Source organism: Macaca fascicularis, chromosome 3 (assembly GCF_037993035.2).
Source record: "Macaca fascicularis isolate 582-1 chromosome 3, T2T-MFA8v1.1".
Taxonomy (NCBI): Eukaryota; Metazoa; Chordata; class Mammalia; order Primates; family Cercopithecidae; genus Macaca; species Macaca fascicularis.
In genome coordinates this window covers 91,475,971-91,494,109 of record NC_088377.1, presented here as the reverse complement: position 1 = coordinate 91,494,109, position 18,139 = coordinate 91,475,971, and the positions used below count along the sequence as shown (strand labels likewise).

The window sequence follows — 18,139 nt, the reverse complement described above, 5'->3', positions numbered from 1 at the left end:
TGACAGTATCCAATCTAGAGCAAAGCCCTGATGCCTTAAACCTCCCCCAAATCACCTCATACCAGCCTAAATCCTACAATTCTTCTAACATCTTCCTAAAACCATATGGGGTGCTCCTGGTGATCTTTGGCCGTAGGACACTGACACAGCTAATTCACTATTGTTAGACAGTTAGCTTGCACCAATTTTCACTGTTACAAACATCAAGAAAATTGGCTGAAATTGAGTTAGAAAATTAAAAGGAAAACAAACAACCGTACAGGCTGAGGGGGGGATCCAAAAGGCTTAAAGACAAATAAAGGATTGTAAATTTACCCCATAGTGTTGTATGTGAACATATAAACACACTCATTTCCTGTCAAACCACTTTTCTGACTAATGGTCTTATTAACTATATTCTACCTACACCATCCTACCTGTATGCTTTTGGAAGCCTACCACTATTTCTGAAATCAAGATCCTGTGTACTCATGGCACCTAACATGAAGCACGACACAAAGTTGTATTCAGGAAGCAGATTCAAACCAAATACTCCTAGGAAATGACTGATTTAGTTTGCACCGTGACAACAACTAACAATGACTGCAGTTGTGACCCCTTGCTTTATACAGCCTTATCTTAAAGCAAAAGAGAGAAAGAGAAACTCTTAGTGTTAAAGAATCAGCTGAGGTTAAATTCCACAAGAAAATCTAATGAACATCTCTGAACTGGCAATGACACTTGCGGTCATTCCCCAAAATACTTAAGAATATGCACAGGACTCTCCATACGCAAAAGGTATTATCAGCAAGGAGCAAAAGATGGTTTGACTACTCCAGGAAGAGAGATGGTAGTTTTAACATCCGAGTTCAGGGGAAAGCTACAATCAGTACGGAAATATTATATGAAAAAGTTAGCTGAACTCATTAAAGAAAAAAGTATATTTTTAACAGGCATTTGATGAATATGAAACAATGGGAATCATAAAGGAAAATTAAGTTGCTATGGACCCAACTCTCCCACCCCAACCACTGTAGATACCATTCAAATACTCTAGGAGTCCTACATATTGACATCAAAAAAGCAATCAGCAATGAAGAACACCTGTTTTTCAGACTGAAAACGATTTTTATTTAAGTGTTATATTTCTATTTTTAGCCTCAGATAGCTTAGCATACATAGGAAAACTCACCAAAAAATACTTTAATAGAGCTGTTTTATTGCTTCATTTTTAATACCTAAAAAAATGCTTGTGAAGATTACATTTGTGTTTTACTTCCTATTAATCAATGGTTTTTAATCAATTTTGGTACATTGATGACAGCATGAAATAAATTCCTAGGAATGGAACTACAACTTACAACACAGTACCTAGAAGAAATAAAGGTATGTATTTACAATGCCTCAATATGCAACCATTAGATTGGTGGCTGCCTGTGGTGTAATTGTAAATTAATTAGGAAGCCTTAATTTTAATTCTTAAAAATGTTCAGACGATTCACTTGAAAACTACAATGGTAAGTAATGTGGAAGGAAGTTTCAGGTAGAAGGCTACAATCAAGCATCTGACAACTTACGGAAATATTATCCTAAAGATCCAAACACTGGACAGGAGACAGAGAGGAACTGCTAATGTCAAAACCCTTCTAGCCATCAAAACCCCAGCTCCAATCTGACCCAAAGATGAACAAACACATTAGGAAGCATCCCTACACTTCATGTTTAGGGATGGCAGTGGTAAGAAAAGGCTCACCAGATTATCCAGATTCTAAAAAGATTTGTAGCCAGGGGACTGGGAGCTATGTGGAGATGTTGGCCAAAAGGGCACAGACTTTCAGTTCTAACATGAATAAATTCTGGGGATCTAATGTACACGATGGTTACTATTTTCAATAATGCTATATTAAATACTTAAAATTTACTAATGGATTGTAAGTATTCTCATCACACAAAAAAATGGTAACTATGTGAGGCAACTGATAATGTTAATTAGCTTGAATATGGCAATCATTTCACAATAAATACTAAATACATTTGGTATATATCAAATTATCATTGTAACTTAAATATCTATAATTTGGTTGGGTGTGGTGACTCACGCCTGTAAACCTAGCACTTTGGGAGGCCAAGGCAGGCGGATGACGAGGTCAGGAGTTCGAGATCAGACTGGCCAACATAGTGAAACCCAGTCTACTAAAAATACACACACACACACTCTCTCTCTCTCTATATATATACACATGAAATTTTCATTTGTCAATTATACCTCAATTAAGCTAGAAAAAGATAAAAATAATGTTGATAACAAGGGCAAAAGAAATAAAATTTAAAAATAATCGTAATAATAATTTTTTAAATATTTACAGTTTTATAAAAAGCTTCCCGTATTGACTCCTCTTTGAAAAAGGATTCAAAATCCAATTCATTATTTGCAGATCACTGCTGGAAGCTTACAGAAGCTGGTTGACACTACCATCTCTGTCCTTCAGGTAAAATTTACCATTTCAAATTTTCCTCATTTCATTCACTCTGGTCCTTGCCTTGTTTGCTGACTGACATTTTCCAGCTTACAAAGCAACTTGTCCCTGCGGCCAGGTCCCCTCATTCTATGCCACCATAACGCCAAACAGCTGACTATCTCATTTCTAAAAGTGAACTCCACTGCAAACGGCATCACGACAATTTAATGACTTGTCAAAGTAGTAGAACCAGTTATTATAAAGTGTATTTCAGAGTTCAAAGGTAAAGGTCCTATGAAGCTAAAGTTTACCTGCTGAGAGGGAAAGCTGGACAATTAAAAAAAACAAACTCCAGACAAGATTCACTTGGCAGATTTATTTCTAAAATAGAAACTTCATTTGCCATGCTCCTGTATTAGAATTCTTGCTACACAAGAAGGTTACACTTACAAAAAAAATTCATTGGTTCACATGTTTGAAAGCTCTCTCCAATGGCACTTTTAAGACATGTGCTTTCTCTTTTCTTTCTTTTTTCAAGATGGAAAGAAAACAGAATTTGGAATAAGCTTTTTATGCTCATGTGTCAAGCACTGGAGTCCATAAATCCAGCTACTGCATTCAACTACTAAGAAGATACCTTGAAAACCTAAAATAAAAGTTTATGCCAGACAGAACTATAGCCTCCTAGTCCTAGTCCCTGGTGGATAAGAAGCTACCTCTAAACACCTAAGGAGGAGAACTTTAAAAAGGAAATATCTGTCAAACTACAGTTTCAGGTTTTCTTCTGCTACATTGCTATGTTCTGCAGTACTATTTTGAAAAGTATGTTCTAATTACTTTAATAATTTTTATAGGAATCAAAAATTGTAATAAGATTAAACAACTATTAAATATTAATAGACATCTCTCTCAAATTTTCTTATGACTTCATGAATATCTCATAGTGGTCCTCTACTTTTCTACTTAGTTCTTCTAGTCTCTGTGCCACTTTAACCCATTGTTTGTAGAAGGTGGCATATAATTCCAAGGATTTATTTGGCTGTCAGTCTAGAGATCAGTGTTCTTAAGGGTTAAGAATGTCTTTATTCCACATTACACCTTCATTTAGCTAGTCTTTGCTCCAATTTTTTGAAGATTAAATTATTTCTTAAAGGCAGAAAGTCATAACCTCCAGTTATCTGATATATGTCTTTATTCTCTTTTCCCTCTATGTGATCTGCCACCTGTTCTCAACAGAGGAGGGATCTTGGTATCTATGACATATGATTATTGCAAGGTTATAACCATTTGCTAAATGTTGGGCTTTTCAAAATTGTTCTGCCTAGTTTATGCTGCTAGTTTAAAATTGCAGCTGAAAGGATTTGAGTAGCTACTGAGCCAATGTAGTCGTTTATCTCATTTGTCAAAGATATAAACCTCTAAAACTCAGTTACAAAAAGAGCAGCTCCTCCTAAAAATTTGCGAACACTTTCAAAATGAAAGTGATCATTTCACAATAGTCCTCCTTTCTTAATGTCACCTTCTACATGCCTTTAGTTTTTAACATCAAAGATATATTTCTTAATGAAATTAGAAAAACACATCCTAACATACCTCAACTAAATAAATCTATTTCAAAACAAAACACACTAATGTCAAAAGCATGTAGCATCAGTAATCTTTACAAGTATATACCACACAACATGTAGAAAAAGGAAATTCTCTGGAGATTTCTGCAAATCACACCAGGATGATACATGTTTTAAAAATCTCCATTTAACCATATGCAAACAGATCATTATAATTTATCAAGTAAATGGTACTTTTTACTACTTACTAAATACATATTTACATGGTAAAATTTAATGGATCCAAATAAATCAAAGTTTGTATGTTACAAGTCATTAATTTGTGGACACAGTTACGTGTTTCTAAAGCCTTTAACATAAGTAAAATAAATTATAATGGCTTTTTAAATAAATTATTCTAAATCATAAACTATTATCACACTTTTAAAAGACTTGTTTTGTCATACACACACACACACACCCCTCCATCTAGATACATAGATAGACAGATCTCATATACATATCTTCTTTAGTAAGTGGAAATAACTTGTTTGTATTACCTTAGGGTGCTTTAATCGTACTGGGAATAAAAACAGGTTTTCCTTAAAGAATGATGATATATAAAATGGCTTTTTAAAGGGAAGGAACCCCAAACCAAAGTTTTAAGAGTACATAGTCTTTGACTTACGATTATTTGACTTAACGATTTTTCAACTTTATGATGGTACCCATACAATGACTCATTTTTCACTTTTAGCTTTCAATAAATTACATTATATATTCAATACTTTATTATAAAATAGGCTTTGTGCTAAATGATTTTGCCTAACTGTAGTGTTCTGACTACAATTAAGGTAGGCCAGGCTAAGATGTGATGTTCAGTAGGTTAGGTATATTAAATGCATTTTTGACTTAATGATATTTTCAACTTACAATAGGTTTATTGGGACAACCCCAACTGTAAACTGAGGAGCATCTGTAGTTCAGCTATCATCCCATAACTAATTACAGAAAAATTAGTGGCTTTGAAACCTAAAAGGGACACTGGCATAAAGATAGCTATATAGACTGGTAAAATTCAGAGTCCAGAAATAAACCCTAACATTTATGGTTAACCAATTTTCCACAAAGGGCCCAAGACAATGGGAAAGGAATAGTCTTTGCAACAATGATGCTGGGTCAACTGGATATTCACATGCAAAAGAATAGATTTGGACTCCTGTCTCACATCATACACAATAATGAACTCAAAATATGTTATACACCTAATTTAAGAGTAAAAAATACAAAAGTCTTAAAAGGCCGGGCGTGGTGGCTCACGCCTGTAATCCCAGCACTTTGGGAGGCCGAGGTGGGCGGATCACAAGGTCAGGAGATCGAGACCATGGTGAAACCCCGTCTCTACTAAAAATAGAAAAAATTAGCCGGGCGCAGGGGCGGGCGCCTGTAGTCCCAGCTACTCGGGAGGCTGAGGCAGGAGAATGGCGTGAACCCGGGAGGCGGAGCTTGCAGTGAGCCGAGATTGCGCCACTGCACTCCAGCCTGGGCAACAGAGCGAGACTCCGTCTCAAAAAAAAAAAAAAAAAAGTCTTAAAAGAAACAGGCATTAATCTTCATGACCTTGGAATAGGCAACAGAAAATGATCTCTTAGATACAACACCAATAGCACAAGTATCAAAAAAAATTAAGATAAATGTGACTTTATTAAAGTTACAAACTTCTGTGCCTCAAATGATACCATCAACAACTCGTAGGCTGGGAAAAAATATTTGCGAATCATGTATCTAATAAGGAATATCTGCCAAGAATTTATTTTTTAAAGTTTACAACTCTATAATAATAATAAAAAAACCCAATTAAAAAATAAGCGAAGAATCTGAATAAACATTTTTCCAAGGAAGATATGCAAATGGCCAATAAGCACAGGAAAAGATGGTCAACATCATCAGTCATTAGATGCAAGTCAAAACCACAGTGAGGTATTACTAACACACACCAGAGTGATTATAATCAAAAAGAGAAAATAGAATGAACATTGGTGAGAATGTAGACAATTAAAACCCTCATATATTTCTGATGAGAATGTAAAATGGAACAATCACTTTGGGAAACAGTTTGGCAATTCTTCAAAATGTCCAACATAGAGTTACCATATGATTCAACAATTCCATACTCAAGAGAAATGAAAACACATAGCCACAAAAAGCCGTACAAAAATGTTCATAGCAGCATTATTCATAATAGCCAAAAAGTAGAAACAATCCAAATGTCAATCAAGTGATACACGGATGAATAAAACATCATAGATCTATACAATGAAATATTATTTGGACATAAAAAGGAATGAAATATGAATACATGCCACAACATTGATGTGCCTAGAAAAATAAGGAAAGAAACTAGACAAAAAGGCCATATATTACACGATTCCATTTACATGAAATAACCAGAATAGGAAAACTTATAGAGAAAGAAAATAGATTAGTGGTTGCCTAGAGATGAGAGGAGGGGAGGAAGGAAGATGGGGAATGACTGCTAATGGGTACGAGGTTTCTTTTTGGGGTGATGAAAGTGTTCTAAAGTTAGATTATGTTGATGGTTGCAAAGCACTGTAAATATATTTAAAACCATTAAACAGCACACTGTCATCTGGTGAACCTCATGGTATGCAAATTATGTACCAATAAAGCTATTTTAAAACATCTCAAAAATAGATGACTTAATACCAATTACTTACACTGACATGGGTAATCACGGGATTCCTCACTTTAAAATATCATACATGTGCTTTTCTCATGCCCCACATACTAAGCCTTATATACAATATACAAAGCTCTTCAGTGTGTTTTTCCTTTTAAATTATTTTAGTCCCGAATGTGTAAGTTAATAACAAAATCAATTTTAATTCAATTTTTCACCAGATGACCTTAACTGTTTTTATTTTACTCTCATTTTATATACACATAAACATTTTTGTGTGTGCTTGGAAAGAGATGTCAACAGATGCATTTTTGGAGAACTGAATAGGAAAAAAAAAATTACTCTCACAGAAGACTGAATATAGAACAGCTTGTCAAGTAGTCAGTGACAACCAAAGAGACAAACCAAACCCCTGATGTTCTGCCTGTTCAGCACTTTTTGAATTCTACTTATTTTATTGCTTATCACAATGTCCAACTTTCTATAAATTCCAAGCTCTTCCCATGTTACCTCACCAATAATTAGATGCTAGATTACTCTGTTGTTCCTACACTGCTCATGGATCTATTCAATGGACTCTGACCCAGACTACTGCATGCACACTGTCCTTTCTATGGATGTCTGCAAATGATATCATATGCTAAGTAAAAGGATGAAGAATATGTTACTGACACAGTTCACCCAGACATCCTACAGGGAGACAAGACATTCATGCAGTAGAATTAATATGGCAAACTTGATGAGACTACAGGTATCCCTTGCAGCAGAAAAGCAATTATTAAACTTCACGAATACACTGATTATTAAAGAACACAGGCCGGGCACGGTGGCTCACGCCTGTAATCCCAGCACTTTGGGAGGCCGAGGCGGGTGGATCACGAGGTCAGGAGATAGAGACCATCCTGGCTAACACAGTGAAACCTCGTCTCTACTAAAAATACAAAAAATTAGCCGCGCGTGGTAGCGGGCACCTGTAGTCCCAGCTACTCGGGAGGCTGAGGCAGGAGAATGGTGTGAATCCGGTAGGCGGAGCTTGCAGTGAGCCAAGATTGCGCCACCGCACTGTAGCCTGGACGACGGAGCGAAACTCTGTCTCAAAAAAAAAAAAAACACACACACAAACCAACAAAGCAAAATCTCTCCTCCAGATCTTCAGTCCTAAGAACACCTGGGTTTAAATTTCAGCCTTGTGAACTTATGCTATATCACTGTGATGGTATCAACTTGATTGGATTGAAGGAAGCACAGTATTGCTCCTGGGTGTGTCTGAGGGTGTTGCCCAAAGGAGATTAACATTTGAGTTGGTGGACTGGGAGAGGCAGACCCACCCTCAATCTGCATGGGCACAATCTAACCTAATCAGCTAATCTGGCCACGATGGCCAGAATAAAAGCAGGTAGAAGAATGTGAAAAGACTAGACTGGCTTAGCCTCCCAGCCTACATCTTTCTCCCATGCTGGATGCTTCCTGCCCTTGAACATCAGACTCCAAGTTCTTCAGCTTGGGACTCGGACTGGCTTCCTTGCTCCTCTGCTTGCAGAGACGGCCTATTGTGGGACCTTACCTTGTGATCTTGTGAGTTAATACTCCCTAATAAACTATTTATATATATATATAACTATATATATATATATATATCCTATTAATTCTGTCCCTCTAGAGAACCCTAACACAATCACACACAAAATTTCTTAACCCAAAAAGTGTTTAGTTAAGAAATACGAGAGGAATGTTAATGCTACTCTTTCCTGAGGCTGACAAAGACAAAGACAAGTAAGGTAGTTATTTTTTCAGGAGTGGATCGGCTGCAGATCTAAGCTAGGGAATGTGAGATTAGGTCTGTAATTCCCACTACTTAGTCCCCTGGACATTTTTACATAAGGTGAATGCGACTACAGCCTAAGAATAACAATAGACTGTGAGATGCGGGACGGAGGGGCTCTCTAGCAGAAATCAGAGCCGGCGTGATCTTGGCTTTATGTCGTGGAATGGAATCAGGATCTACCAACCTGCCACTCATTACGACAAGTCATGGAAAGACCAGAAGGTTTTCCTGCCCTATCACTCTATTAACTACTGAACCAAGGGAAAATGACAGATAAGTATAAAACATTTAAAAGCATTTAGTAGCTGGGTCTCAAAGCAGCTACTCCATACCTCTCTACTATTACAGAAATAGCTACAGACTACTTCCTTTTCACTGGCTCCAAACCAAACAGTAAATAATATTCGGAATTCCAGTATGGTGATAGCATTTACGATAAAAATAGTCTTTAAAAGATCTCTAGGTAATAAAAACAGGAAAAAAAAACCTAATTTGACTTATTCTATAAGCAGACCGATTCTTTAATTTGAGAATTTACTATATCTATAAACAGAAAAATGTTAATATATGAAAGTTTTTCTCTCTTATTTCTCTTTACATTTTTTAAGAGACAGGGTCTCCCTCTTTCACACAGGCTGGAGTGCAATGGCGCAATTATAGCTCACTGCAACCTCAAACTCCTACGTTCAAGTGATCCTCCCATCTCAGCCTTTTGAATAGCTAGGACTAGAGGCACACCACCACATGCAGCTAATTTCTTAATTTTTTTGTAGAGTCAGGGTCTCACTCTGTTGCCCAGGCTGGTTCCAAACTCCCAGCCTCAAGTGATTCTCCCACCTTGCCCTCCCAAAGTGTTGGAATCATAGAAGTGAACCACCATTATGCCCAGCCTAATCTCTTATTTTTAAAATAGCACTGAGATAATAAAATGTGCCATGAACATGTCAGTGAAGAGTAGCCATAACTGTTCTAAAAGTTTATCAAGGCCCTCAAGAGATTTTCTACAAGGAAAAAAAAAATAGGAAAAAAAAAAATCGGTAGTTTAAGTGTGCTTTTGTTATTTTTAATGGAAGGGGCAATGTTTCAAAGCTCTAGATGTAACAGCTCTCTTATTTTCTTGTCCTATATCTACTTCAAAGAAATGTAGCGAGAGGCTGGGCGCAGCGGCTCACACCTGTAATTCCAGCGCTTTGGAAGGCCGAGGAGAGCAGATCACCTGAGGTCAGGAGTTCGAGACCAGCCCGGCCATGTCTTTAGTAGGGACATGGCGAAACCCCATCTCTACTAAAACTACAAAAATTATCCAGGCATGACAGCGGGTGTCCGTAATCCCAGCTACTCATGAGGCTGACGCAGGAGAATCACTTGAACCTGGGAGGCAGAGGCTGCAGTGAGCCAAGATCTCGCCACTGCACTCCATCCTGGGCGACAGAGCGAGACTCCATCTCAACAAAAAAAGCAATGTAGTGAGAAACAGTGAAACCACAACTCCCCCAAGAGATGATGATCATCAGATTTCATTACAACTGTCTTTCTCGAATTTCTCCTAATGAATAGCCAGACATTAAATTAAGGATAAATTATAGAGAAAACATACAACACCCCTCAAGGCTACATACCAAGGTAGAGACACACAGCACTTACCTTCTTCCCTCCGGTCACAAACTGCTTGCAACTGGATCTCACGAAATGTGGGTGCACAGCAATAATCTACAAGAGAAACAGGACCCAACTCTGGTTTAGGAGTCATGGCTAAAGCACAGAACGAAAACCCCTAATACAGTTCAAGCAGCATGATCTAAAAATTATCCTGAAACTTTGGTAGGAAGTAATATATTCAAATAATATTTTACAACAACTGATGACATCTGCGTTTTCTTCTTGTGTAAAAAGATTTCTTCTCTGACGCCAGGTCAAAGCTCAAAGAGTAGGATAAGTCAGTTCTAGTTTCTGGCTGAGGACCCCTATGAGTGGATGTCCCCTGTATAGAGGCAGCAAGGGAGGTCGGTCAAGGCAGCAAGATGTCACAACTATTTCTAACTGTATACAATTTACAGAAAACAAAACAAACAAACAAAAAAACAAAGAAGCCAACTAACTCATTGTCCAAGATGCCTCCCAGTGACAGACAGCACCAAGTAGCAATGCAGCCTCCCAGATATTTAGCCCACTTACACCAAGACCCCATCAATGGAGAGATAACAGAGCTACAGGCCCAAAGAGCTAACCATTCAGGACTTACCTTTTTACATACAACCTGTTCCTGTGGTTCTCATCTGCTTCCCACTCATCCAATCTTTCCCCAGCCCCTTGCTACCCAGGTTTCTCTTAAGGTTGCTCCACCACCTTTGTTACTGTTTCCTTCATTTGCAAGGGCTTTATGATTACATAGCATCATTAACATCTTGGAGAGAGGGTGAAAACAAAAGCCCTCGTGGCTCCACTCAGTACATCTCCATCTTTGGGGCTCATCTGTTGTGGCTGTAAGCTCGCATAGACTCCACCTCCTTCTCTCTTTATCCCCAAACCACTCATGAAATCACCAACTTAACTAATTTTATGTTTTTCTAATTTAACATAGAGAATATTTTTTTAGGTAAACACACACACAAAATCCCACACAATTATACTTCTATAAACCTTCAATTAAACATATTTTATACTTGTATTAATTGATATATTTCCTTCCTACAATGGAATAGATTCCTCTTCCTACAGTGTCATGTTTAAGGCTTAGCATATGACCCTTCATTGCTCTAACCACTCCTCCCTCCCAGGTTAGCTCTTCTTCCCTTCAATACCTTCCTAATCCATCCTCAATACCAATACTGAAGGATTCACACATTCTATTGTTTCACATTCTTAAAATCTCCCCCTAGCTCTCTCGTAATGCATAACTGTAGATCTGTGACTGATTCTAAATATCTCTGCTCCTCAATCACATTATGTTATCCTTTTCTTTCCCTTCAGATGTAAGAAAATAAAGCCATTGGGATCATTGCCCACAAGTGCTCCTCCTTCACTGCCTAACTTGCAATAGTTGGGCTCAGTCCACTTCCTTCATGCCTGTTTCACAGGCAGAGGGTCTAGGACTCTTTTCCAAGATTATCTTCTCTACCTAAGCTGTTGATCTCATTGCTTAGTGCTGCTCCAAGAAGCATTCTCTTTTATTTTTAATCTTTTCCTCCTTACTGGTTTTTGCCATGAACCAAAACATGATTGGCAGAAATCTTCCCAGGACATGGCCCCTCTCTCTACCAGATGATGTCTCTTCTTTATTACCAAATTTCTTGAAAGAAGAGTCTCTACTGGCTGTTTCTACTTCCTCACCTCCAATTTACTCCTTCATGTATAGTGACCCTCCTGCTCTGAAAAGAGTCCTCAGCAAGGTCACCAGTAACTTCATAATTACCACGTAGAACGTCCTTGTTTGAGTCCTTCCCGCTATTTAATCTCCACACTGCATTTGATACTGCTGACCACTTCCTCCTCGTAGAAACCCTCTCTCCGCTGGCTTTTCGACACCATTATTCGGGATTCATTCCAGTCCCTCTAACTGCTTCTTCTTAGACTCCTTTGTTGTTTTTTCTTCCACAGCCTGAGTCTTCAAGTTAGAGTGTTCCAAAATGTCACCATCAGTCTTTTCTTCTCACTCTACAGCTCGAAATTGGGTAATATCTTTTAAAATAGCTTCACCTTATTCAACTACGGTTATCACGCTTGTGTTTAAGGGCCAATCTCCATCCTGAGGCCCATATTCATGTTTCCAAAAACTCTGTAACATCCCCACCTGATGTACTACACTTACCTAAACTCAAGACCAAACTAGCCATGTCCTTACTCAAACATACCCTACTGCAACTGATGGCATTCAACACCCCATCCCAGAGTGAGAACCTGAACTGACAGTGAGCTCTTCCATCTTTTATCACCCTCATCCAAGCCATCACTAGGCTCCCTAAGTCTATTTAGCACAGGCTGTCCAAATAAATTTCATCCACTCCATCTTGAACACTCACTATCACTCTTTTCATTGAGATCATGTAATGCCCTGCCTAGAGTACTATATTAGGCTTCTAAATTGTCTCTTGTCCCTAGTCACTCTCCTATTTATATCACCCTCCACTTCGGCAAATTCAACTTTTTAAAACATACATCAGACCCTCTCTCTCCTTTCCCTGCTGGTCAATAAATGTTTGAATAAACAAGTGAAAAAAATAAATGACCTCTTCCTTCAACAACTATAATAGACATTTCAACTACCATATTTTTTATCTAAAACTAGTCCTCCTGACTCTTATCTGTCCTTCAATCAATACTGTGTACAGTCACCGTATTAATTTTCTTAAAGCTTAGCTCAGTTTATTTGCTTTGTTCTTAAATATTCAGTAATTTCTCCTTATCTACCAAATGGAATCAAAATTCTTTAGCCTGAATGTAAAGCCAGCCCAATCTTCCTCCACATTCTCTTGTCAAATCAGTCTTTTATGTACCAAATAAAATGGACCACTTGCTATTTCCTGAACACAAGTTGAACTTTTTAGCCTCTCCATTTCTATTATGCCGTTCTTCCACATGGAAAACCAGCTTCTCCCAACAGTCCCTCTCCATTTATTAAAGCCAAGTTAAATATCACTCCACCAATGAAGCCATCACTGACAAGAACAGCTAAAAGTGATTCCTTTCAGATTTGGAATGCTTAATATTATTTCTACCTCTTTGAGTCTTTTATCACAGACCGTGTGTGTGTGTGTGTGTGTGTGTGTGTGTGTGTGTGTGTGTGTGATCTCACTCACTATAATAAAATACCCCCGAAGACAGACTGAGATCACAATAACAAAATACACATTCTGTCTTCTTTCATAGCGTCTAAATAGTATCCAGTACATCTGAAGTGTTGAACAGACACTTACTGACAAAATTAATACAGAAGTGGTAATGTCCAAATTACTGTAATCCATATTGCCTTACTTGAGAAAACCCTTAGAAAAAGTAAAACTTGCTGAATACTTACTTTAATGGGACAGTCAAAAGTCTCATGAAATTCTTCTCCAGAATACAGTCCAAATACCTGCACCTACAAAGCAAATGGATTGTATCAGTTCACCATGACAGCAACAGAGAAGGTTACTGAGTCAGTACGAACACATACTATCAATAAGAAAAGTAGAACATTTAATAATTCTAAGGCCCTATGACCTCTAGTAAATATCTAATGAAAACAATGCCATCGGCCAGGCGCAGTGGCTCATGCCTGTAATCCCAGCACTTTGGGAGGCCAAGGTGGGTGGATCACCTAAGGTCAGGAGTTCCAAGACCAGCCTGACCAATATGGTGAAACCCTGTCTCTAATAAAAATATGAAAAGTAGTCGGGCATGGTGGTGTGCATCTGTAGCCCCAGCTACTCAGGAAGCTGAGACAGGAGAATTGCTTGAACCTGGGAGGCGGAGGTTGCAGTGAGCCAAGACCGCGCCACTGCACTCCAGTCTGGGTGACAGAGCGAGACTCCGTCTCAAAAAAAAAAAGAAAAAGAAAAAGAAAAAAGAAAATCCCATCAGGGTGAGGGTACTTTGCTGCAATTAAGCTTTTATAAGCATTCCACGGATAGAGTTCCCTTCAATCACCATAAATTGTATTAAATGCATGCCATTAAAAAAATGAAACAGATTTGAACAAGTTATTAATATTCTTTTATAAACTTCCATAAGCTATCCCTAAAGGAACTATTTTTTTCATCCCTTAAATGAAAGGGAAGCTTTTTTTTTTTAAAGTCTTTGTCTTATATATAAAATAAACCAACCACGTAGATCAATATGGTAAGAGATTAGGTGAACCACACTTAACTCACAACCTTATGCCGAATCTACTGAGAACACAGAAATAGATTTAAGTTCCTGCTTATCAGTGTCTCCCTTAAAGTTGTTCCCGGCTACTTTATTCATACTTAGTATATTTTCTGAGTGCTTTACTTAACAACAACAAAACAAAAACAAAACTGAAATATAAAACACATGCTATAAAGAATACAAATCATAAATTCATAGTGTGACAAATTTTTACGACACAAACATATCCCTGTAACCATCATTCTGATCAAGAAATAGAAGCCAATAAGCTCCTATGTTTCCCTTTCCAATATATAACACCATCCAACTAATCACTACCCTCAAAGTTATTGCCATGGATAAGTTGTGCTGGTGTTAGAATTTTATAAGTAAGGAATCATATTCTATTTCACTGATTTATTTCATTCATTATTTAACATTTTCTTTGTGAGATTTAGCCACACTGTTGCATATAGTGGAGGTTGGTTCTTTGCCACTGCTGTGTATTATTTCGATGTATGAATACATCAAAATTCACATATCCATCTTCCACTGATGACCACTTAGGTTGTTTCCAGATTGTGGCTATCACGAATAATGCTGCTAAGAACACACTTTGCAAATCTTTTGGTGCACTTATACACATATTTATGAAGGATGTATAACAGAATGGAATTGTTGAGTCATAATTTATGTGCACGTTCACATTTAATAGGCAAACCATTTCACAAAGTGGTTTCAAATTAATTACACTCTTACCATGAGAATGTTTGAATGTTTGTGTTCCCCCAAATTCATTACGTTGAAACCTAACCTCCAAAGTGATGGTTATTTATACTCTCAGCATGAGAATTCCATGAGATCTATTTGTTAGCTTGGAGTTAACAAATAGTACTAGAGTCAATGAGAACTATTTCCTAACATTTGAATATGTTCACACTCTCTTTCTAGTCTCTAGTATAGTGGTATTATTCTTCTATAACTTTTGTGGGAATTCATTGGTGACGCCATCTAGGTCTTAGCTTTGCTATGGTCTGAATGTATGTGTTCTCCCCAAATTCATTATGTTGAAACCTAACCTCCAAGGTGATGGTATTAAGAAGTAGGGCCTTTAGTAGATGATTAAGTTATGAAGGTGTAGCCCTCATAGGTGAGATTAGTGCCCTTATAAGAAAGCTTGAGGTAACTAGCTAGAGCTTGAGGTAACTAGCTAGCCCTTTTGCTCTTCTGCCTTCTGCCACACAAGGACACAACATTCATCCCTTCTGCCATGTGAAGTTACAATAAGGTGCCATCTTGGAAGCAAGGAGAGCAGCCCTCACCAGATGCCAAATGCTGGCACCTTGAAATTAGACTTCCCAGCCTCCAGAACTGTGAGAAATAAATTTCTGTTGTTTATAAACTACCCAGTCTAAGGTATTTTGTTATGGCAACACAAATGGACTAAGATAGTTTCTTTGTGAAAAGGTTTCCAATTATAAATTCTATTTGAAAAATAAATATAGGGCTATTCAAACTTTTAATTTCTTCTTATTTTAATCTTGGTAAGTTCTGAGTGGTTCATTCTTTCAAGTCCCAAGCAGGAAATTCACTTATGTTATAATTTTGGGAGATGGATTCATGCATTAAAATTAAAGTTTCTGGGACCATCCACTCATATTGTAACTACTGTTTTCATATACTTGTGCCAAGTTTGTTATTCGGGTCCCACAAACAAGCGATAATATAATGCAAAACAGAGGGAATTTCATTTTTCCTGAGGCCAGCCTTGAAATGTATTTTTGACATGGCAAATACACATATGCCCCCCATCATCTGGCTTCTCATTGTTCAGAGGCTATAAAGTCATTACTTTTATGGAAATATAAAGGCATAGGATAATATAACAAACATCTTATAAAATAATGGCTAAGAAGCAGAAAAGGAAAGCACTGCATTCAGGGTTTCACTTTACTTGCGGAAGTTTAACTTGATGGACCCCAACAAATCTAAGAAAACTAGGTGAAAGGAAGAAGGCTCCTGAATCATGTGAATCTTAACGGAGCAAATCAACAAGTGGCCACCTTGGTGAAGCTACCTCAGTATGAACACCTGCTCAACTAGCACGCTGAACTTCTCCTAACATAATCTATTTCTTTTCAGTACAATAAGGTCATGTACTGCATGGTCTTGTGTGAAATCTCACACTACTGCTACTAACTGACATCCCTAAATGCTTCAACATGCTTTACCTCAGTGGTTCTCAAACACACCTGTACAGTTAAAATCCCTGGAAACTAATGGCCAAATCCCACCCCAAACAAACAAAATCAAACTTTCTGGTGAGGTGAAATGATATTTTTGAAGTTCTGCACAATTGGCAATGTTCTGCTGTTCCTCATTTGGTCCTCATAGCAAAAATGCTAGGTCTGAGAGCAAACATCATTATGCCTGTTGAACAGATAATTCTGTAGAAAAATGACTTGCCTAAGGTCACAAAAATCATAAGCAGAAGAGTTAGAACCAGAACCCAGGCATTCTAAATCCTATTCTTCTACATGTTATCTTTATATAGGATAAACTGAAACTTGCAAAAAAGAAAGATATCTTTTTACATAAAGTGTAAGAAGAGTAGAATAGAACCACAATAAAAAACATTCAAAAGCCTTAAATATGTGCCAAACTGAAAAGAACATGAATATCAGACTTTGAATTAAGGGTACTCCATGACAGAAATTGAAATTAAATGAAGCCAACTATTCATTCAAATGGATAAACTTCCTTCTGCCTTACAGATGGGATAAAGGTAATTTTTAGAGAAAAGCGATTTCTATTACGCAGAAAAGTATATGAGATGTAAACAAATGATGCATAAGCCTGCAGAAGAAGACTGACAGATCAGTAAATGTGTGGATAAATACCGGGATTGTGGATGTAATGCTGAAAATTAAATTAGGAATTGCCAAGGATAAATGTCCCTTTAAAAATAAAAAATGCATATTGAAGGCATAATAGTATAGTGATAAAGAGGAATAAACAAAAAGAGAACAAAATCAAACAAGTTCATAGTAAACAGGCACCGATATGCATCACTATCCTTGAGAATTTGCCGGAGGCAAAAATATCACTGTCATACCCACAGCAGGGGCTGGAGGAGTAACTGCTGAAGGTGGCAAATCAAGAACAGAACTCTCTGGTCAGTTTCTATTACTATGCTTATCTGAGCAACATTTTCCTCAACTGTTCTTATATTCTATTTCAATATCAAAAAATATAACTTCACAAGACAAATCTCATAAGCTTTGTCAGTATCCGCACAAGGGTGTTTTGTAAAACCTTCAATGTTTTGGTTCATTTCAGTACTACGACATGCCAAACTAACTGGTCACAGGTTATACCACTAATGCTAATAAAATCCAAAACAATTCTCATTTATTTCCCCTCTCTCTCCCTCTTTATTTATTTTGCCATTTTGTCAGTGAAACTCACACTTATCTGTGAAGGGAATCCCTTCGCTTTTGGGAAGAGCTCATCCGAGATAAGAATCACGTAATTAAAGGTTACAGGAGAGAGGACCCTTTTGAAAATGGTATCTCCTGTAGAAGCCCTAACAACTTCCCTGAATCTGCTAACAAAAATACCTAATGAAGAAAAAGAGAAAATTCCTAACAATTGGCCATAGAACCAATCTCCTGCAAAGTCCTGGGGGAACTTCTCATTAGCTACAAACCAGAGAGCCATGTGAGTACCTTAGAAGTACGTAGTATGTGTTTTATTACCTGAAATAGAGGAAACCTACCCTCATGAAACAGTAAGGGATGTA

At 37.5% G+C, this 18,139-nt stretch overlaps 1 protein-coding gene across 2 annotated transcripts in view; it reads right to left on the bottom strand.

Annotated features, from left to right (window-relative positions):
- VPS41 (VPS41 subunit of HOPS complex) overlaps nucleotides 1-18,139 on the bottom strand; it is a 211,182-nt gene that overhangs the window by 84,651 nt on the left and 108,392 nt on the right. For both annotated transcript variants that reach the window (XM_045389032.3, XM_005549755.5), the window contains exons 6-7: nucleotides 13,526-13,588; nucleotides 10,156-10,221 (exon numbers count right to left, since the gene is read on the bottom strand). In XM_045389032.3, coding sequence (XP_045244967.1) covers nucleotides 10,156-10,221; nucleotides 13,526-13,588 — 129 coding nt within the window. The remainder of the gene's footprint in view (nucleotides 1-10,155; nucleotides 10,222-13,525; nucleotides 13,589-18,139) is intronic.